The sequence below is a fragment of the Lagenorhynchus albirostris genome, chromosome 15 (genome assembly GCF_949774975.1).
Source record: "Lagenorhynchus albirostris chromosome 15, mLagAlb1.1, whole genome shotgun sequence".
NCBI lineage: Eukaryota > Metazoa > Chordata > Mammalia > Artiodactyla > Delphinidae > Lagenorhynchus > Lagenorhynchus albirostris.
The window spans coordinates 11,047,538-11,070,475 of NC_083109.1; the positions used below are offsets into that span (position 1 = coordinate 11,047,538).

The following is a 22,938-nucleotide window of genomic DNA, read 5'->3' on the forward strand; positions in this document are numbered from 1 at the left end:
GGAGGAGCCGCTCCCACCAAGCAGGGTGGGAGGCAACAGTGGAGGGACCAAAGGGCTGAGGAGGGCGCTCGATGCTGCAGCCCGCCAGGGCCAGGGCCCGGCCAGGAGGCTCCTCCTAGGCCTCCCAGGCCTGAAGCCATTTCCTGGCTGTCTCCACGTCTGCCTGGCGAACTGTGCAGAGCAAGGAAAGTTAAATATAGTCTTAGCGTCCCCGCCGACCGGCTCCCCGCATCGGGCCCGAGAGTGCCACCTGGTGGCCCACTCCCGCCTCCTCGGTGGAATGAAGGCATCTCCGGGGAAGGGCGTTATCAAGATGGCCACCTCAGGGAACCTCGTGTGGACAGAGGGAGAGGGTGTGAGCTGCCCCCACGCCGCTGCCCACACCTCCCGCTGGCTAAGCCGCCACGCCACCGAGGTGGCTCCCCAGGGAAGCCCAGGAAGGCCCTGAACTCTGGGCTGGGCCTGCACCCACGGCTCCCAGGCGGGCACTCACCATGTCAGCCAGGCTGCAAAACTCTTCCAGCCTGAGGAGCAAGCCCTCGACGGTCTCCTCCACCTCCGCTGCCTGAAGAGAGACAAGATCCTGGAGATTAGCAAGTGGTTTCCAGGGAGACAAACGCCCTTCATTGTCTTTCTTCTTTTTTATAGCAAACTAAATCTTAGGATTATCTGCCCAGTTCCCTCCAGACCTACTTTGCCTTTTCAGAACCTCTCGTAGTAGCCTCATTTGAAATCGGGATGTGCCCGCGTCAGTCTTGATAACCGTGGGCACGTCTGTTTAACCTCTCTGGTTCAAGCCACCGTGGACCATCCACTCGACGCATCTCTCAAAAGAGACGAGATAAATAAATACTAACAGGAGATAACAAAGCGACCCTCATCACCCCCATTGTTTAGATGAGGAAACTGAGGCTCAGAGAAGTAAGGGAACCTGCTCAAGGTCACAGAGCTAACAAGCACTGGGGCCCAGACTCTCCTGTAGGTTTGAGTCCCCAGCCTCAAAGACTGCTCTTATCAACACTGAAAAATGCCTCTCCAGACAGACCACAGGGAGCAAAGTCAACTGCAGGAGAGAGAGAATATAAAACCACCCTTGTGAAACGTGTCTGCTTCAACAGAGAAAGGCCTGGGATGATACTGCCAAACTGTAATAGTTAGGGGATATACTTACACTAAAAAAGTATTTGTTGTTTATCTGAAATTCATATGTGACTGGGGGTCCCGTAGTTTATCTGGAAACCCTATCGATAGTGCTTACTTAGCCCTGGGGAGTAGGAACTGGGGAATGAGGTCTGACACTCTGACACAGGAGCCCTGAATGTTTTATGTTACATGAAAGGTCCAAACCTCAGAAGTTATCAAGGCCAGGCGGTAAGGTAGATGAACACAAAGCGGGCCACCGGGGCTTGGGGTGATCTGAGAATCACTCTGCCTACTTCTGGAGCAGCCAGCCACTAGCAGCCATCAGCAAACACAAGGCCAGCATAGCCAGAACCTTCCATTTTCAAGAGAAGCCAGAAATTCTAACTTTATGGGAAATGTCCCAATTTTTAAGTAGTGGCACAAATTCAAAAAAAAAAATTTTAACGCTCCATGGGCCAACCAAAATAGAACCTGAAGGGTCTCCCTGCTTTACTCACTTGTGTAAAAATTAGTCTGAACCCTTTTTCCCCTCGAGCATGTACTATTTTCATGATTTATAAAATACCTGTTTTTTTTTTTTCTAATTACCAGCATCTAGGAAGGAAGTTCAGCTGGAACGTGAACCGCTTTCTCTGGCTTACCAGGCCAAATTGTTCTGCTCCAGGGAGGTGTTCCCAGACATTTCTGGGCAGGCCTGGCACCTGCCCCCCTCACCTGAAGGCTGCCCTTACTGGCCACTTGTCCCCGGAGAAATGTTTATACAGTGCAGGAGCCGCCTGCCGCCTGGGCTGTCAATACCACAACCAAATAAACGGTTGCACAAAAAAACATCTTTCCGGCTGGAGTATAAATAGTACCGAGCTGCAATTTTAAACTCTGCAACCTTCATCTCACAGCTGGGACTATTTCTGTGCCTGACTGGGGGAGGCTTGACAGGGGAAGGGGACTGCAGTGGAGGGAGGACAGGAAGTCCGCCTCCCACCCCCCAAAAAGTAAAAGCATGGTAAAAAAAAAAAAAAAAGTGTCCTTAATGCACTAAGGGAGAAAGAAGGAGCTGAGAGGCCACTGAGGTGGAAGGGGGAAGGTTGGTGGTTCCTTCTGATGCAGAGGAAAGCGAGAGAGACGGGAGGGGGCACAGATGCATGAGGGAGCACAGTGCAGACAACCTACGCCCCAGTCCAAAGATGCCTGGGAAGACTAAACCTGCCAGAGGGACATGAAGGACCACGCCCCAGCTGGCTGGTCGGCCTCCTTCCCAAGACACACTGCAGCTCTTTGCTCATAGGAAGAGCCTCTCGACCTCTCCTAGCGTGTTCACAAAGGAAGTTAGTCAGTCCTGAGTTCGAGCCCCATCTTTCTCTTTTGCCAGCTGTATGACCTTAGCCCGGGGGCTTAACTTGAGCATCTGGGCTGGCTCACCTGTGACAGGAAGTGCCGCATCCATTTGGCAGGATTTTAGGCTGACCTCACATAATAGACACGGCTAAGCCATTTAACGGGGCACAGGCACACGGCAGGCACATATAAACGGTTGCTCTGTGGATCTCTCTCACTAGATAATAGAAACAAGGGCTAATCACCATATGTGGATTATCTCATTTGCTTCTCAGGAGAACTCTATACTGTAGGTGCCATAATTTCCCCCTTTCTATGGATCGAGAAACAGAGGATCAGAGAGTTTAAGTCACTTGTTCAAAGTCACACAGCTAATAGACACTGAAGCGAAAATTTCACCTCTCTGACTTCAGAAGTTTGTCACCACCAAGGCGCTCTCTGGGGAGGGGGAAAGTGTGCCCGCTTTACTGTTGCCTGTCAACTATGGTCTCCCCACCACCCCCTCCTCCTGGTGCCTAGGGCGGTGGCCCAAAGCAGCAGGGAGGGAGCGAAGAGAGCATTTGCTGACTGCTTGGTCAGTTAAGGGAAGGACAAGTCCCAAGGCATTCCCAACCAGCAGGAAGGATTAGCTGCCCCACCGCGCCCACAGATCATTCACGGGACAATTTTCTCTCACGGTAATTCCCTAAGTGGCCTCAGAAACAAGAGTCCTGCAGGCTGCAGCCCACATGCCTTTTTAACCAGCCCATAAGCAAAATGAATGCCCTCCCCATCCTTTGCAACCCCCGGGCAGAAATTGTCCCACTCCGAGGGAAGGGAAGCAAATGGCTCGCTTTAAGCGACATTCAGGGCGTGGTCAGTGGGGATGGCAGGCAGGCATCTTTTTAACACGCATGAATCATGGTATCCACCGCCTTCTTCCACATCTCCTGCTCAAAGTGCCAATCCCAGCTTCCCAGCTGGGCGTGTCAAAAGCCGAAAAGGGGCTGGCTCTGCCTGCCAGCAATTGGCACAAGGAAACACAAAATGATCCTCCACCACCCGTGGTCTTCTCCATCTCCACAAAGGGAAACTTCATCTTCCAGGTTCTCAGGCCAAACACATGGGAGGATCCTGGACTCGTCTTTCCTTCCCACCCCCAACCCCATCCAACCTTTATGCAAACTCTCTCAGTTCTGCCTTCAGAATATATCCCAGATCCAACCACTTCTCTCCACCACTCTGGCGCAAGGCAGTGCCTTCCCTCGCTGGGGCCACTGCAGTAGCCTGTTACTCACTGGTCCCCTGCTTCCTCTTTTGCTCCCCTTCAATCTACTCCTCAGAGACTCTGTTAAAACCAAAGCCCTCCTCAGCTCAAAATCTTCCACCGTACCACGTCACAGCCACTAGAATGGCTACGATCACAAAAACGGCAAGTGACAAAAGCTGGTGATGACGTGGAGCAACTGGAACCCTCATCCACTGCGGGTGGGAATGTGAACTTGCGCGGCTGCTTTGGAAGCCAGCCTGGTTTGGAAACCAATCTCAAAAGGTTAAACATAGAGTTACCCTTTTGGATACAGCAATGTATCCAAAAGAACTGAAAACAGAGGTTCGTACAAAAACACTTGTACATTATTCATAATAGCCAAAAAAGTAGAAATAACTCAATGTCCATCAACTGCTGAATGGACAAACAACATATGGCATGTACATGTGATGGAATATTATTTGGCCATAAAAAAGAATGGAGTCCTAATATGTGCTACACCATGGATAATCCTTGAAAATATATGCTAAGTGAAAGAAGCCACAAATTACATGATTCCTTTTATGTGACATGTCCAGAAGAGGCAAATCCACAGAGACAGAAAGTGTCTTGGTAGTTGTCTCCCCCATGGAATGGGGGGAGGGGGAGTAGGGAATAACCGCTGATGGTTACGGGATTTCTTTTTTGGGTGATGGAAATGTTCTGGAATTAGGTTGTGGTGATGTCTGAACAACATCAAGAATATACTAAAAATCACTTAACTTTATACTTTAAAATGGTAAATTTTATGTTATATGGATTATGTTAATTAAAAAAAAAAAGTCCTCCCCCATCTTCCATCTCAATCAGTAAATGCCTACTGGAGGCCTCCCCAGCAACCACACCAACCATGTCCTCACCCCAGGGCCTTTGCACCTGCTGTTCCCTTCACTGGTAAAGCTCATCTCATACTTCCTTCTAGCCTTTGCTCATATGACTCTCCTTAGTGAGGCCTTCCCTGACCCTGTAGCTTCCCTACCACGCCACATCCTGCCCCAATTTATTTCTCTCTTTAGCCTTTATCACCACATAACTTACTATATATTTTACTTGTTTCCTGTCATCTTCCCCCAACAGAATGAAAGCTCCTGGTGAACAAGGGTTTTCTTTTCTTTTCTTTACCTTTGTGTTCCCAGGGCCTAGACTAATGCCTGGCACATAGTAGGTACCTGTGTTTCCTAAGACGGCCTTCCAACTCTCTCCCATCCCACGTATCTTTTTGCAATAGGACCTTGCCACTCTGCCCATGAAGAGGTAGGATCATTCCTTTCCACCCGAATCTAGTCTGTGACTTGCTTTGACCAGTAAAATGTGGTGGAAGCAACGCTCTGTGACTTCCGAGTCTAGAGACCTTGCAGCTTCTGATTCACCCTCTTGGAAGACAACAGCAGGCAAGTTTGCTGGAAAGGCCACAGGGCGGAAAAGATCCTGGAGAATGAGAGGTTGTGCAGGAAAACTGAGGTGCCCCGGCTGGAGCACCAACTGCCCAACACATGAGTGAGGCCATGTTGGACCTTCCACTGTCACCAACCCTCCAGCTGAACGCAGCCTCATGAGGCAGCCCAGCCGACACCACAGGAGCAGAACGGCGCAGAGGAGCTCCACCAACCTACAAAATCAGGCACTATAAAATGGGGGTCGTTTTTAAACACTAAGGTTGGGAGTGGTTTGTTACCTGGCAATTGGTAACCAATACAGTGCTCAACGAATATTTGTTGCAAGAAAGGAAGGAGGGAGGGAGGAGAAAAGAAAAGGGCCACGGGAAGGAGGAAGAAAAGTGCTCTCCTGGAAGAGCTACAGCCTGAGAACAGCAGCCGTGATGGCGTCTTAGTCCCCATTTGCATTCATGCTGTGTGGTCTTAACTATACCTCTGACTATCTCTGTGCCTCGGTTTCCCCACTTGAAAGTGAAGGGGGGTGGGAATCCTTCGACTCTCTGTGTTTGGAGATGGAAGCTGAGGAGGGTCAAGTAAGTTCTTTCTCTAGGTTACTCTTGGTGAGATGCTCCACCCATGCAGGAGACGGCTGTGACCCCACCAGGGTCTCCAAACTCAAAAAGACACAGAAGCCAGGCAGGAAATGAATACTAGGGAAGGGGGCCACGCTTAAGAATGTTTTCTTCACATTGCTTATCTCAGTTTCCCACTTTTGACAGAGACGTTTTACTTTCCTCCGAGAAACACAACAGCACCAGCAGGATAATAAATGGCAGCTGGGGCTTCCCTGGTGGCACAGTGGTTAAGAATCCACCTGCCAATGCAGGGGACACGGGTTCAAGCCCTGGCCCAGGAAGATCCCACATGCCACGGAGCAACTAAGCTTGTGCTCCACAACTACTGAGGCTGTGCTCTAGAGCCAACAAGCCACAACTACTGAGCTCGCATGCCACAACTAATGAAGCCTGCGCACCTAGAGCCTGTGCTCGCAACAGGAGAAGCCACCACAATGAGAAGCCCGCGCACCGCAACGAAGAGTAGCCCCCGCTCGACAAAACTAGAGAAAGCCCGCGTGCAGTAACTAAGACCTAATGCAGCCATAAATAAATAAATAAATGGCAGCTTACGCCATGCAGGGAGACAAGAGGGAGGGGTGGGGACTGTGGCAAATGGGAGGCCCCATCTAAAGAGGACACCTGGGAACTTCCCTGGTGGTCCAGTGGTTAGGACTCTGCGCTTCCACTGCAGGGGGCACGGGTTCGATTCCTGGTCAGGGAACCAGATCCCACATGCACGCCGCAACTAAAAGATCCCGTGTGCTGCATCTAAGACCTGGCGCAGCCAAAATAAATAAATAAATAACTATTTTAAAAAAATAGAACACTTAAAAAAAAAAGACAAAAGGGTGATCTAGATATTTATGAAAGCTCTTCCAATTCGAAAATGTTCAAAACTAACCTAAAAAATTTAAAAACACTATGACGGCCAAACAAACCTGACTGTAGGCTGAACAGAGCCTTCAAACCTCTGACCGACTGGTGTCTTTAAAACGCAAACATCGGGCTTCCCTGGTGGCGCAGTGGTTGGGAATCCGCCTGCCAATGCAGGGGACATGGATTAGAGCTCTGGTCCTGGAAGATCGCATATGCCGTGGAGCAACTAAGCCCGTGTGCCACAACTACTGAGCCTGCGAGCCACAACTACTGAAGCCCGTGCGCCTAGAGCCCATGCTCCGCAACAAGAGAAGCCACTGCGATGAGAAGCACACGCGCCACAACGAAGAGTAGCCCCACTCGCCGCAACTAGAGAAAGCCCGCGCGCAGCAACAAAGACCCAACGCAGCCAAACATAAATAAATAAATTTAAAACAAAAACAGACAAACAAAAAACCACACAAACCCAAACATCTATGAAATGTCCAGAACAGGTAAATCTTTAGAGACAGAAAGTAGATTAGGGGTTCTTGGTGGAGGGAGAGCTCAGGGGGACAGGGTTTCTCTGGGGGGTAATGAAAATGTTCTAAAATTGATTGTGGTCGATCGTTGTGCAACTCTGTGAATAAACCAAAAGCCATTAAACTGTACATTTTAAATGGGTGGGTTGTATGTCATGTGAATTATATCACAATAATGCTGTTTACAGACACACACACACACACTCTCTCTCTCTCCCTCCCCCTCCCCCTCCCTCTCTCTCTCCCACCCCCCGAGAATCCTTCTAGAAACCACAAGGTCCACTCAGCCCAGGAACAAGGCCACTGAAGACCTGTAGCTTTTGCTGCAACATTTTTAAAGAAGCCAGACATTTGGATTTTTATGTGAAAACTCCCACTTTTTAAAAGTTGGCATCTACTTAGCATTTTAAAAAGCAGATCACCATGCCAGCCAGAGGACACCCACATGCAGCCAGTTCAGGGGCGGGTGTGGTGGTAGCTTTGCCTGACACCTGGCGCTATGGCCTGACCTTGCTCCTGCTTCCTCCAGCCGGGCTGGGCCAGGGCCCATGAGTACATGACGGGGGTGAAAATGAAACAGGCTCAAGGACTGTGAGGGCTGTCCACATTCAGGGCATGTAATTAGTAATGTCACCTCTTCTCCAAAAGCGCTCATGGTGGCCCCTTCAGATGACAGGGAAAGTAAAGGTCTTCAGAGGAAGCAGCCTCATCTCTGTGCACAGGATGAAAGGGCAGGATCAATGGCAGAAAGACCCTGGGAGCTGGGCAAGCCAAGAATGAAGGGCTGGAAAGAGCAAATGAAGGGATTCTCCAAATGGCCTTGCGCTGGAATCGCAAACTGAGAGGACCTGGCCCTTTAGATGATGATCCACTTCCCAAAGAGGGGACACAGGAACTCCCTCCTCCCAGGCCCCTACAGCAGCTCAAATAAGAGTTCCCATCCCCCAGAGGGACCCTTGACCTTGAGGTGTGAACGTCTAGAAGGGCTGACTACTCTACTCTCGCCTTGACCCTGACTTTTAAGAAGGTTAATTTGGCAACAGCAACCAAAATTTTATATGCATGTATCCTTGGACCCAGTAATTCCCCCACTAGGTATGTATCCTCCGGACATATATGCACAAATGCAAAATGATGTACGTACAGAGATACTCATTGCAACAGACTTTGTTTTGGGTTTTTTTTTTAGTTTTTATTTATTTTTGGCTGTGTTGGGTCTTCATTGCTGTGGGTGGGCTTTCTCTAGTTGTGGTGAGCAGGGGCTACTCTTCGTTGCGGTGCACAGGCTTCTCATTGTGGTGACTTCTCTTGTTGAGAAGCACAGGCTCTAGGTGTGCGGGCTTCAGTAGTTGCGGCACGTGGGCTCAGTAGCTGCGGCACGTGGGCTCAGTAGCTGCGGCACGTGGGCTCAGTAGTTGCGGCACGTGGGCTTTAGAGCGCAGGCTCAGTAGTTGTGGCGCACGGGCTTAGTTGCTCCGTGGCATGTGGGATCTTCCCGGACCAGGACTCGAACCCATGTCCCCTGCATTGGCAGGTGGATTATTAACCACTGTGCCACTAGGGAAGCCTGCAACACTTTGTAACAGCTAAAGAATCCATGTAACCTAAATGTCCATCAGTAGAGGAACGGTTACCTAAATTATAATTCAGACAGACAATGAGATTCTGTTTAGCAGCTAAAAAATAATTGGCCAGCTCTCTGTGCACTCATATGGAAAGCTGTCTAAGACATAGTGAGTGAAAAAAGCACAATGCAGAAGGGGGAGGCGGCAGGTGGGGACGACAGGGGACACAGGCATGGCCTGCAGCGGCCTCTGTAGAGCAGCAGGGGCTGAGAACCGGGGGAGGCAGGGCCTCACTCAGCATTCCATGGTCACCGGGACCTTTGGATTTTGTAACATGTGCATATATTTTTTATTTTTAAAACAAACTTATTTTAAAACCAACTCCAATTCACTTAAAAGAACCACAGGCCAAATTTCCATCGCACTTGCACCAAGGAAAAAATTCAGATCCCGAGAGAGCTTAAGAGAACCGGGGGCTCATGCTGACCGTGGATGCAGCAACTATGTTTTGCAAACCAAAAACTGGAATCTATGGTTGGTCTCACGTACACAGATACAGAAAGTTAACATTGGACTTCCAGGCTTACACGAGGTCGCGCTAGTGAGAGAAAATTCACCATCTTCTGCACAAGCGAAGGGCTGAAATCGCCCTCTTGCAAACACTGTGTGGAAATGTTAATGTGTGTCACGTCCACCCTCCCAACTGTTCTGAGAGCCCTGAGGGCGGTGGGCCTTTCCTGCACTTTTGCTTTCCAGCTCCTGACATGGGGTCCGCACCTGGTACCTGCTCCATAAACAGCTATAGAATGACTAAGTGAATAATTGTAGCTAATGCACCAGATCGCTCACTGCGGGCCTGACCCTGAGCCAAGTGTTGCCCGTGAATCATCTCATCCAACCCCACAACTGCAGCAGAAAAGGCAGAGAGAAGCATGAGCGCAAAGCCGAGATCTGAACCCAGGCCATATGGCTCCAGAGCTGGCCCTCCCTCCACTCAGCCTGGCCAGGGGCAAGCGGGCTGGGGGGAGGCACACATCTGCAAAGGATGCTTCTTCAACTGATATGTGAGGCAGCAGTAGCTGGTGCGGTAGACACAGCAGCAGGCAGGACCGACGGGTTTTCTGTCCTCCTGCGGCGGCTGGAAGCAGGCATTCCTGGGCATGGGGCCAGTCCCGCTAGCACTGACGGAAGCTGTGAGCCCCCGGCAGGCTGGCCATCAAAATCTCCGGAGGGGCGCTTACAAGTCCAGATCCCCAGGCCTGGGGTGCCTCCAACAGTTAGCAGTCGTGGTGACTGTCCAACAGACTAATCAGTCTTGGCCACTCCAGGCTTACAACCCTGCTGGAGGGCTTTCAGCGTTCCAATGCCCAGGTGGCACCCACACCAACGAAATCAGAGTATCTGGGGGTGGGAGCTGGGCATCAGCACTTTTTGTTGTTGATCTCAGATGATGCAGATGTTTGGCAAAGGTTGGGGACCACGCCCTACACCGGTGCTCTCACCTTGGCTAGGCTCCACCTACCACACCCCACCCCAGCGATCGATGTAACTGGATCTCCTATTTATAGATGCATGAAATAGGTGTTTTTTGCCTTTAAAGTTTTTACTTACACTGCACACACCTCTGTGCGTCTTGCTTTTCTCCCCGGTGCCGGAATGGCATGTTCAGAGCTGACTCGGTGCAGCCGCGGGCTGTCCGCTGCACGGGAGCATCGCTACATGACCAGCCTGGGCTGGTTGGCACCAGGGTCACTTCCCGTCTTTGGGAACCTGTTTCAAAGCTTCTCGGTTCGTGCTGAGAGTCAGCCAGACTGGGAACTTCTAGCCAAGGTTCCAAGGAGACCCTCCCCCAAAGCCCAGCTGTCCTGTGATAAGAGATTGTTCAGAGCCAGGGACAGGTCCTTCCACTGCTGGGCAGTTCTGCGGGGAGAAATATAGGAACTTTCTTCCGAGAAATGCTGCCCCTCTCCAAGCGCCCACCTTGGCCTTGGCTCTCACACCCCCGAAGGTTCTGATTCAGGGAGCCTGGCCAGCTCGGTGTATGTCCACCGGGACATCCACATCTGTGGTCCCCCTGCTGCCACGCCAGCCCCTCCGACGCGTTCCGGCACTGCAGCCCTAAGTCCACAAATCTGATCCCGTCTTTCCCCTGCTCACACCCAGCTTGGCCCTGCTCACAGCTTCTATCCATGACACCCCAGAATCGAATCCAGACTCCTCTCCTTGACCCCACGCCTTGGTCTGGCCCTGCCCCCTCTCCCCTTTATTACTGAGGTCCACCCACTCAGGCACCTCTGGAGACCTCATTTTTCCCTGTCTCCAGCGACACACATGATGCCAGATCTTTGCCTGGTGGTTCCTTCCAATCTTCCTGTGTGTCTCTATCACAGCCCCTCAGGTGTCTCCCTCGTGGCATTTATTACCGTTAGTTACTCTGTTGGGTAACTCCTAGTGGGCTCATCTTCCTGACTGCAGTGCCACACCTGGAGGGCAGGCATCGCCTCTGTCTCACTGGCCTCTCCCCGGTGCCCGGCACAGTGCCTGGAACACAGCAGGTCTTCCATAAAGATCTGAGGGGGCTTCTCCGGTGGCACAGTGGTTAAGAATCTACCTGGGGCTTCCCTGGTGGCGCAGTGGTTGAGAGTCTGCCTGCCGATGCAGGGGACACGGGTTCGTGCCCCGGTCCAGGAAGATCCCACATGCCGCGGAGCAGTTGGGCCCGTGAGCCATGGCCGCTGAGCCTGCGCGTCCGGAGCCTGTGCTCCACAACGGGAGAGGCCACAACAGTGAGTGGCCCGCGTACCGCAAAAAAAAAAAAAAAAAGAAAAAAAGAATCTGCCTGCCAATGCGGGGGACGCAGGTTCGAGCCCTGATCTGGGGGGATCCCACATGCCGTGAAGCAACTAAGCCCGTGAGCCACAAGTGCTGAGCCTGCGCATCTGAAGCCTGGGCTCCGCAACGAGAGAGGCCGCAGCAGTGAGAGGCCCGCGCACCGCAATGAGGAGCGGCCCCCGCTTGCCACAACTAGAGAAAGCCCTCGCACAGAAACAAAGACCCAACACAGCCAAAAATAAATAAATAAAATAAACTTATTTTTAAAAAAAGATCTGAGGAATAAATTAATATAGAACTACATCTCTAGACAGAGTAGACTGTGCCCTGGCACCCACCCACAGACTTCTAATCTGAACATCCAAATTTGAATCCCGAAAGGGGACCAGTAGGTCACAAGAATAAGACACATGCCAGGGTTCCCATAGGCACAGGGTGTTTGCAGGTTGGACACAATAAAATATTCTTTACTTCCCCAAAGAAACAGTCTCTTCTACATTTTTTCTTGAAACTCAAGGCATTTTTGGCTAATTTATGTTTTCCCATTTCAGTCCAGACACACGGTTTGGAGAAATAGTTCCCTTTCCTCTTATAATGACTACAGAAAATTCAAAGGTTCAAGCACAAGGGTAAATGGTAACTGATACCAACTTCGGTATGAGGGAGACAATGAGGAGGAGTGGGGACTGTGGCAAACAGGAGACCACAACTAGGAAACAGGGACCTAGGATTACCAGACTGTCCATATTTTAAATAAACAAGAAACTCAGATTTTCTTCATGAAAATTCTCCATTTAAAAACCCCTATGTGAATTGAACCCATCATATCAGAGTACTGGATTCAGCCTCTGGGCCACCAGTTTGCAACCCCTGATCTAATCCACATGTGGTTAACAGGCGCTTTCCCCCATCATCCTCTGCCCACTCAAGCAAAGTCCCTAGGTGTGAGAAAGTGCTGGCTTCCTTTATTTCCTTCCATGTAGGCCATTAACCCCATCTGTGGGCAAATCTGTCCCGTGTTCCAGCACAGGAACCAAATGGAATTCTCAGAGTCTGGTCAGGAATTCACCCTTGGGTGGGTATCAGGAGTCAGCCATTTGGGAGGGCCCTGAACTCCCCTCCCCCCTAAATCACAGGGCATCCAAGAGGCAAACATCTCTCTCTCTCTCTCTCTCTCTCTCTCTCTCCCTGCCTTCTTGAAGCAGCTTCCGGAGATCCTGCCTGAAACTTCCCCTAAAAGAGGAAGTTCAAACCAGAAAAAGAGAGAAAGTAAAACACAAGAAGCTGGTTGGACAGAAAAACCCAAAGGTTTTAGAAATAGTAAAATGCTCACCTGCCGACTCATCTCAACATGCCGCCCTTCAGCGGCTCCTCGATCTGGGGAGACAGTGCAAAGGCCCAACACGGTTTCTGCCCCCTCACCAGCCCCGTCTCCCACAGCTCCCCCTTCTCCCTGCGGCTTGCTCTTCTATCCTGGTGATCACCCTGCTTCATCCCACCCCAGGATCTTTGCCAGTTGTTTGCTCTGCCTGGGATGTTTTCCTCCTACCTCTCATCCTGGTCAACTTCTATTCATGCTTCAGAGCTCAGCCTAAAATGATGCTGCCTCAGGGAAGCCCTCCCTGAACACTCCCAGACAAAGTGGGGTCCCTCTGCTAATTGCCCTCCTGGACCTCTGTGCTTCCTCTTCCCTGCCCATTCCTAAGGGGTTACCGCACGGGTCTCAAGCTTTCTCGGAGAGGCCTTCCCCACCCCATGTCTCCCAGACACAAAGACACCCTCTATCACATCACCCATGCCCATGTTCTCCATGGCATTCATCACAATTTAGAGGTTTTGTATGTTATGTGTTTACTGTCTGACAGTCGGGCCATGAGAGTGGGAGCCCTTGTGTGTTTCACTCCCCGCACACGGCAGGGGTTCAAGGTGTTGAAGGAGGAAGGCCCACTTCCCTAAGAACCCCAGGACACCCCTAGGACTGGAGCTGGCTGGTCTGAGACTCCTACTGCTCCATTTAAAAGCCCAAAGTGGCCCTAGGACAGGGGCTGGTACAGGAGGCACTGGCTGCCCAGGCCTGTTCCCAAACCAGACTTTCCCTTTCCAGTTCATTTGCCCATCTGCAAACAGCTTCAGTGCGAGGGACTGCTAATGAATGAAGCTTTAAGTAGAGGCTGCAAGCGACTCCACCCTGGCAGTTTTTGCTTCTTTGGGTAAATAAACTTCAGCAAGAGCTCTAAGTGGCTTTATTGCCGCGTGGAGCTACAGGGAGTTCGGCTCTTCATTACGGCCATTACAAACGAGCGTGAGCAGCCTGCGTCTGAGTTAGAGAGAGCCCTGAGTGAGCAAATGAAGTTAATACATGCAGCTTCTCCTGAAGGCTGTCCCTAGTCGAGACAAGATGAGGCTGGGTTGAGCCGCTGGACACAGTGACACCTTGCTGCTGAGAGCAAGGGGGAGAAAGAACACGAAAGATGCTCAGGTTACTTAAACCCTTAAGCAGGTACCCAACCTAAATGCCCATCCCTGGGGGTGTGGTTCAGAAATTACAGGACATTCATAGGATGTTGCTTATTCAGTGAGGGCCTCAGTTTTCAGTTATGAAGTCGACATAACATCCTAGCCACTGGGTCACTGCCAGGATGCAATGACATAATCCATGGACAGAGTGCAGCACGCTGCTGGTACATGGTATGTGCTCAGAAAATAGGAGGAATTATTCTGAGATGGGGGGACACGAGGAAGCCAAGGAATGATGAAGACCTACACTCTCTGATGCAGAAGCCGCCAGCGTCTCATGACTATCAAGTGCTTAAAACGTGGCTGGTCCACACTGAGATGTGCTGTAAGTTCAATCGTCCAAGCCTGATTTTGAAAACTTACTTCAGGACTTCCCTGGTGGTGCAGTGGTTAAGAATGCGCCTGCCAGTACAGGGGACACGGGTTCGAGCCCTGGTCCAGGAAGATCCCACATGCTGCGGAGCAACTAAGCCCGTGCACCACAACTACTGAGCCTGCACTCTAGAGCCCGCAAGCCACAACTACTGAGCCCGTATGCCACAACGACTGAAGCCCCTGTGCCTAGAGCCCGTGCTCCGCAACAAAAGAAGCCACCGCGATGACAAGCCCGCACATGCACGGCAGCGAAGAGTAGCCCCCGCTCGCCATAACTAGAAAAGGCCTGCACGCAGCAACAAAGACCCAATGCAGCCAAAAATAAATAAATTTATATATATAAAAAAGAAGGAATCACTATATAAAAAAAGAAAACTTACTTCAAAGAATGTAAAAATCTCCTTAAATTTTTTTACGCTGATGACATGCTGAAAGGATATTTTGGAGACACTTATTTTAAATACATTGAAACTTGTAGATCTAAATCTTATAGTGTTTAATGTCAATTAATTTCAATAAAACTGGAAAAAATTAAATATATTGAAACTAATTTCATCTGTTTCTTTTTCCTTTTTTATATGGCTCCTAGAACGTTTAAAATTACATGGATGGGGGACTTCTCTGGCGGTCCAGTGGTTAAGACTCCAAGCTCCCAATGCAGGGGGCATGGGTTCAATCCCTGGTCGGGGAACTAAGACCCCAGATGCCACGTGGCGTGGCCAAAAAAATAAAAAGAAAAAGAAAATTACATGGACAGCTCACATCTTTGGCTCAAATTATATTTCAATTGGACAGCTCTTATAGATACATTCTGACATGGAAATATGTCCATACTATTTTTTTAAATTGAGATATAACTCACATACCATAAAATTTACTCTTTTAAAGTGTACGATTCTGTGGTTTTCAGTGAATTCACAAAGTTTTGCAACCATCAGCACTAATTCCAGAACTATTTCATCACTCTGAAAAGAAGCCCTATACCTTACCATTAAGTCACTCTCCATTTGTCCATGCTATTTTGAATAAAGAAAAGCAAGTTACAGAACATTATTCTAGTATCACGTGGGTTTTTTTGGTAAAAACTAATTATGTATAATTATTAGTATATATGCATACCTACATTTGTAAATGCATTTTTAATGTGTTTGGAATGATGTACACCAAACTGTGAAAGATGGTTATCTCTGGGAACTAGAATTGAGGTGAGAGAGAAAAAGGAGAGGGTGCTTACCCTTTATTTTAAATACTTCTGTACTGCTTCTGAGATTTAAAGAGAGAATGGCTTGACTTTCTGGCCCTACATAACTCCTGGTGAACTTCGGTAAATAACTTTCATGGCACTGTCAACATACTGGCTTCAGCTGGAAGATAAAGAGGCTAGTTTTAGATCTACTTTTTGTTCTGTGCTTTTAAAATAGAAAGTACAGCCAGAGATGAGGTATTTTCCCTCCTAGCAACAGAAGCGTACCGAGGCCGGCAGCATCCTCGCACAGACGCAGCCTGCCCGCCTCCTCCCGGCATGTAGCATCAGCTCAGAGCAGAGCAGGCCGAGCGCCCGGGCAGGGGCAGGACCGGGAGTCAGCCTCCCCCGGGGCCCAGGCTGGCAACGGGCAGCAGCTCCGAGCGCGCCTCAGTCTGGCATCCCGGAGGATGCTGGGGGTGGGGGTGCGGTCTCAGGTAGGGATGGGAAGCTTGTCTGGGCCCCCGAGAACCGGGGCTGGAGGAGAGGGCGGGCGCGACCTGACGCGCATCTCTGCGCGACGCCAGACAGCCACCGCTCCGCAAAGGAGGGACCCCTCGGACCCCCAGCGCGGGTCCGGAGCCCCAGCGCCAGGTACGAGAGAATGCTGCGGGGAAGCCGAGGGTCCGGGTCCAGCGCGCAAGGGGTCTCCATTCGTCCACTCCTCCCCGGGGGAGCGCGAGCCCTGGATCCCGCAACCCCAAGACCCGCCTCCCCCACTTCCAACCCCGTCCCCTACCTCGGCCCCGGGCTCGGGGGTCAGGAAGAGCGCCAGCTCGCGCGCCCCGCTGCGCACGGGCTCCGGCCGATCGGCGTCCACGAGCAGCATGAGGAGCGCGGCAGAGTCCAGTTGGCGACGGCTGCCCGGGAACCCGACGCCGCGTCCTGGCCTCGGAGCCCCGCCCCCGACCGGCTGCATGCCCCGTGGCCCGCCTGGCGGAGGCGGGGCAGGTGCGCACCCAGTGGCCGCGGCCCACGCCTCCCGGAACGCCGGGCCGAGCGGGCAGCGCCACCCAGTGGCGCGCGACGCTCATTACGCCCGGCCCCCGCACCACCTGGTAAACGATTCTCAAACTCGCTTTCAGATTGCAATCACCTGGGGCTCCTTCAAAACTTCCGAAGTCTGACGGCCACACACAACCTTTAGGGTTGGAACCTGGGCATCAGTACTTTTTATGTTCGCCAGGTGATTCTTACATAGAGCCAAGTTTGAGAACCATCGGCATAGACCACCCCTTTTCATTGGAATCCGGTGGAGCAGCGGTTCCAGCTCCCACAGCACTTTAGAATGCCCCGGGGAGTTTCTAAAAGCCCGGAAGCCAGGCCTCACCCCAGGCCGCTTCAGCCGGAATCCCTGGGGGTGGGGCTTGGGCATCAGTTGTTCGTAAAGCTCCCCGGGTGGTTCCAGCGTGCATTCAGGATAGAGAACAGATACCTTAGAGGATCCTTTCATTTAAAGACCACCCCTCCCCGCCATCACCCCGCCCACAAGGCCCCTCCTAGGACAGCATCTTGTTTGCGCCAGGCGGACAGCCCGAAAAATTAGGGAAGTCGGGCGTAGCGATCCTCTTCCTCCCAGGGGCAGCTGTTAAAATAAGCTCCCCAGGGAATTCTACAGCGCACTAAATTGGACACAGCCCCGCACCCCTAGGAGGCTAGTCTAGACCCCTTAGAGGCTGAAGAGGGTGGGGTCCAAAGCAATGCTAGTGAGGAGAGTTCTAAAAAAGGTAACGAGGTATAGGGAAGTCTAGCGGTCTCATTTTTCCTATGATGTCTTTTAAAATGTTAAATTCGTTTTTTAAAATCGGGCTGCGCTTAGGGCTGCAAATAAATATACAGGACTCCCCTCACCCTCGTCCTGTTAAATCTTAATTTATATTTTATCTGACAACCTTAGGTAGGGGGCGTGAGCACATGATCTGTCTTTTGGGTAATCCATCACTGTACAGTTCCCACTTCCACAGCTTCCCACTGCTAATTCCTCGACATCGCCGCCCAAACATTCAGGCCTTCAGGCCAGAGTAATTTTCTGGAAAATTCTTGGCAAAGACTTGGGCCTCAGGTGCTAAGGAAAAGGATTTAATAGGAACTCACTGAACCCGCACGTGGCCATTCATTACTATGCTGATGCGTCTGATGCTCAGAGCCCTTCTGTATCCCACACGCACCCAGAAACCCAGCTCCGACCCTCACCCTTACCGGCTGACTGGGGCCCTCCCTCGGAAAAGCCCAGAACCGGCCTCAGATTAGCCACAGTCCTGAGCACAGCAAACTTCCCCTGACGGACGAATTTCAGAAACATAATGCTAAGAAAAAAAGGCAAATCGTGAAGGCTCTGTAGGGCACGCTGCCATTAACATAAAGGTTTTAACACATGTGAAACCGCACTATATATTGTTTATGGATACAGACATATGGAGTAAAAGTGTAAAGCCGGGCATGGGAGTGATGTACACCGCATTCAGGAAACTGGTTACTCTGGGGTGGGGGAGAGGAAACGGGGGAGGGATACAGGAGGGGTTTCAATTATATTTGTAACGTTTTATTTCTTCTGTTGATGTTTGTTATAGTATTTAAACTTTTAAAATGCCCAATATGACTCACTGGGAAAAAAACAAAAACCAACAAAACCCTGGGATATTAGCTAAAAGTGCTGCCCCGACCCCCTTTCCCTGGAGATGTGGGTCTGGAAAAGAGATCTTCGCTCTTCACCAGCCTCTCCGCGATTCATACCCTGGGCCACGCTGGCTAGCCAAGAGTCATTTTGTTTCTAGTCTTTTTTTCTAAATGTAATGATGCCTTAGAAACATTTTGCTTAGAACACAGATGCCCGGAAGCCCACGCCCACCTTTCGGAATCGCAGTCTTTGGGGCGAAGGGGAGCTGGGAACAGCTTTTAAAGCTCTGCCGTTGACTGTGATGCACGCAGCACCCCGCAGGCTGAGAAGAGCCCCTCTCCGGTTAGTCCAGCTGGCTGTAGCCAGGGACCCCCGTGGGAGGCCGAATTAATGATTTTAAACAAAGAAGATGAATTTTTAAACAGACTCCCCGGCCGCTCACAGGCGCTTGGGGTGACCCTGGGGCAGGCGGCAAGCCCGAGGCCTGGAATGCAGCCCGCCTGGGCCGCACCCTGCCCAAACCAGTTTGAACCAGCTGTGGGGATGGAGCCGTGGCGCGTCCCCACGAGCTCCCTCTGGCGCCCAAGACGGGCTCAGAGCGGCTGCTGCGGCCTCCTGCTCGGGAGTCCTCCGCGGGGCCAGGCAGCCGGCTCCCTCCCAGCCGGAGGTCGGGGCGCCCGTGGCTGCCTGGCCCCGAAGACCCCCCCGGGAGCTGCAGTGGCCCCCGGCTGGGCCCCGAGGCCACACAGCCTTCCACCCCCGCACCCCCGTCCCATCTGGCTTCACCTCCAGCTACAAAATGGTTGCCTGTCTGTGTCTTTTCAAGGTCACCTCTGCCAGCTCAGGCCTCAGGCACACAGGGTTCTAGGTGCGCATCGTTCCCAAGCTCGGCTGCGCCTCGGAAACTTCCAGAAAATACTGACGCCGAGACCACTCCCCAGTGATTGGGATTTAATTGGTCGGGGGCGTGGCCTCGGTTGGGGAGGTTGAAAGGATGCCCCAGGTGATTCTGATCTGTGCAGCTCCAAAGCTGCTTAACTCCGCGGGCCGTTTCTAAGGCCCGTTGGTCTCATTGGGAACGTCCTGAAAGCTTACTAAGTGCAAGGCTCTGTTCAGAACTCTTCACAGAGGCGCCCGCCTTGAACCTCCTCCGCACCCTGTGAGGCAGGGAGGCTCTGCTGATGCCCCTTTTAGAGTGAGGAAACTGAGACACGGAGAGGTTAAGTCACTTGCCAGGGATTATAATCGGTCAAGGGAAGAACGCAGGTCCTTACCTGCTACTCACGCTACACTGCCTGTTGCAGGGAAGCCTGGCACTGGGAAAGCTGGTGGCTGCCCTGCCCCTCTGCCAGCCCAAAGCACCTGTAGCCACCTCTCTTCCTGCTCTTAATTCCCCAGTACTCACCAAGTGAAGTTCAAACACCTCCACCCCCCAAGCCTCCCTTGCCAATCTGTCTACTGCGTTTCTCTTTGAACCCTAAGATGCAAATGGGAGCCCACAGAGCAGAGCCAGGGCCCGGAGGAGGTAAGAGAGACACTTGGAGTACAAACTGTTAAGGGGGTCTCCCAGTCAGGACTGGCCCCAGGGAGTGAGGGTCTCCTTTCCTTGTGTGCCCTGGGCATCTCGCCTGCCTCACCTGAGTCCTGGCCCTGCCACGCAGCCTGCCGTTATAGACCAAAGGTTTGTGTTCCCCCAAGTTCATACACTGAAATCCTAACCCCAAGGTGATGGTCTCAGAAGGTGGGGCCTTGTGAATGGAATTAGTGCTCTTACAGAGGTGACCCAAGAAGACCAGGCTGGGGTGTCTAGTCCACAGGAAGATCTGTGCCCCCATCACCTTCACAAAGGTTAACTCGAAGACAAAGGAGCTCTGCAGAAAAAATATATATATACATATATATTTATATAAAAGAAAAATATAAATATAAAAAATATATACATATAAAAGAAAAATTAAAATAAATTAAGAGACCGCAGGAGAACTCCCCTGCCCTTACCACCGTGTGAGGACACGCGGAGAAGTCAGCCACCTGCAATCCGGAAGCAGGCCTTCACCAGAACCTGACCCTGCTGGCATCCTGATCTTGGGCTTACAACCTCCCAATCTGGGAGAAATGAATGTCTGCTGCTCGTAAGCCACGCAGGCTATGGTGTTTTGTTACTGAGCGGCCCAAACGAAGGCATCTGTAGGTGTGTTAGATTTGCACAACGTCGTGCTTAAATACCTGCATCTTTCAATGGTACCTTTTACAGTTCACACATTTAACTGTGGCTTCTCTCGAAAGAAAGGGAAGCTCAGGAAACTGTGGGCCTGCCCTGCGGCAACTAGGAGCTGCCCCAGTTTGCAGTCTCCCCACCCCCTCTCTGACCTCTTGGTCTGTGAAAGTGTCTGGGTGTTGCTTCCGGGGTCCCCTGAATATGCCCCAAGTCTGCCGGGCTCCACATGGACGTCCAGCGTTTCCGTCTGCCCCTGGGCCCACTGCCCTCCCTGCCTTCCACCCAGCCTTCAAGGTCGCTCTTCCAGGGCCCTTTTTCTGACCCGCAAAGAGATGAGCCCTTTAAGCTTACCTTCTGACACTTTCTACCTTCGGCTAAGTTGAAAGTAAGGCCACCATCAGACAGAAGTTTCCTGGAGGACAGAACACACGTCTCAGGCGTTTTGGGGGGCTTGCTGTAGGAGTCCAGTGGCTAGAAGTCAGTCCTCAATAAACACACTCATCTAAAGTTTGGAGTCACTTTCCTGCTTAGTGTCTCTGTTTCGCCACCAGCAACATGATTTAGAACACCACCCCTCTTGATAGAAGCATGGTGAAAACCCAGGTTTTAAAAGCATTTTCCTATCACAGTTTTGAAATGATCTCTCTATGGTAATAGGAGATAGCACATCCCCTTCGTTCCCTGTAAAAGAAAAGCTTCTGATTCTCCTCAGGCATTTGATCCGTTTTTCTCTGCGCCTTTTCTTTCCACAACAGAGCTGCACAAAGGGGCTCGTAGCTTTGGAGGCAAGAGGCCAAGCGTCGAGACTCAAAGTGCTCCCTATGTGTCGACGTTTGGCTTTCCAGCTAGAGCTGCCCCGGTCCTGGAAAGTGAGGGGAGAATCCTGGGTTTAGAGGAAAGAGGCATTTCCTTCCCCCTCCAGCTACTGAAATGTGGGTCCCAGGCTGTTTGTTCTGCCTCCATTTAAACAGACTCTGGAGGGAAAAGACCCTGCCCAGCAAGGTGTGAAGTGGCCGGGCTTCGGTGACCCAGGCGGAAGCTTAGCGCCTTCTGTAAATTCTCCTGCAGGCTCTGGCAGTCCTGGGCGTTACAGGCCCACCACCCCTAATGCAACCCCCCTGGGGCCAGACATGTTTCGGAATCAGAACTCCTGGGTTTAGAATGTTAACATGGAGCACATAGGACACCCGAGGTGACAACTCCAGGACGAGTGGGGCAGCACCCTGTTATCAGACTTCGTATTTCTCAGTAGAATGTATGAATAGTCCCCTTATATGAGCTCATTAAGGGTCTTAAATAAATCTCATGCCAGTCCGACTCAGGTTCTGCTGGTCAATGCATTTCTGCTGGCCCGATGGGGAAAAAAGCAAATGGTTTTCAGTTTCCTGGATTTCAAAATTTCAAAAAAAGGAATTATGGACTTGACTTTCTGTTTCGCAGTTGGGGAAACTGAGGCTCAGGAAACTGTGGCCCAGGCCCATGTATGTAACTGCGTGGAGTTGGGTTTCAAGCCCATGGCTCTTTCATCTATATCACACTGAGATGGATCGGAATACGTCAGAAGATGTTAGAAAGTAGTTAAGTGCCCTGGTAAAACAGTATTCATTAGACTATTTGGGACATTGGAATATATTTGTTTCTTGCTTCAGGAACCTGTATCTCTATTCACTAGGATTCAAAGGCCCTTAAGTGTCTTTGGAGTACAGGGTACGGCATTGTGTACACAGTAGGTGTGTTCCATAAAAGAGATCCTGCTCTATATGAAACCTGCAGGCATCTCAGCAGCAAATAAGCTGAGAGGGGCCCCTGGTTGTAACAATGGCCATCAGCAAACACAATGATATTTAGCAGAAAAAAAAGTATTTACTTTTTTGAGGATTATTGAGGATGTGGGAAACCTCGTCTTCAGCAGTTCATGTGACAACCACAGAGAATTTTTTAATTGATTTTGAGTTTAACTTAAGATATTGAAATAACACAGCTGCTAAAGAGCAAATGAGGATGCATTAACTAAAAAATACAGAATGCAGTACAAAGAGCTAGAAGTGGACTGTCTTCTGGCCCCTGGAGGGCTCCTGCTGGGTACAGAATGTACCTCTGGGAGGGAACAATGCACAGTGACTAACAGCACAGGCTCTAGAGTCAAACTGTCTGGGTTCCATCCACCTAAAAGCTGTGTGACCTTGGCAGAATTACTTAACTTCTCTGTGCCTGAGTTTCCTCATCAGTAAAATGGCATGATACAACTTCACAGCATTGCTGAAAAGATTCAATGAGACAATCTACAAAAAACTTCTTTAAACACTGGCTGGCATACAGTAAGTGCTCAATAAATCCTACATTATAAATGGAATATTGACAAACTAGAGTGTTTTCAAGGGAGGACAAAGAAGATGGCCAGATAGATAATATAGC

The 22,938-nt window shown here is 50.9% G+C and overlaps 1 protein-coding gene across 6 annotated transcripts in view; it reads right to left on the reverse strand.

The window, feature by feature from the left end:
- The window catches only part of BCAS4 (breast carcinoma amplified sequence 4), a 60,663-nt gene extending 44,016 nt beyond the window's left edge, over positions 1-16,647 (reverse strand). For 2 of the 6 annotated variants that reach the window (XM_060122793.1, XM_060122797.1), the window contains exons 1-2: positions 16,428-16,647; positions 494-565 (exon numbers count right to left, since the gene is read on the reverse strand). In XM_060122793.1, coding sequence (XP_059978776.1) covers positions 494-565; positions 16,428-16,607 — 252 coding nt within the window. In that variant the 5' untranslated portion in view covers positions 16,608-16,647. Of the gene's footprint in view, positions 1-493; positions 566-12,886; positions 12,931-15,679; positions 15,810-16,427 lie in introns of all 6 variants that reach the window. The other 4 variants (XM_060122794.1, XM_060122792.1, XM_060122796.1 and 1 more) reach the window with 4 other exon arrangements.
- Positions 16,648-22,938: the final 6,291 nt, after the last annotated feature.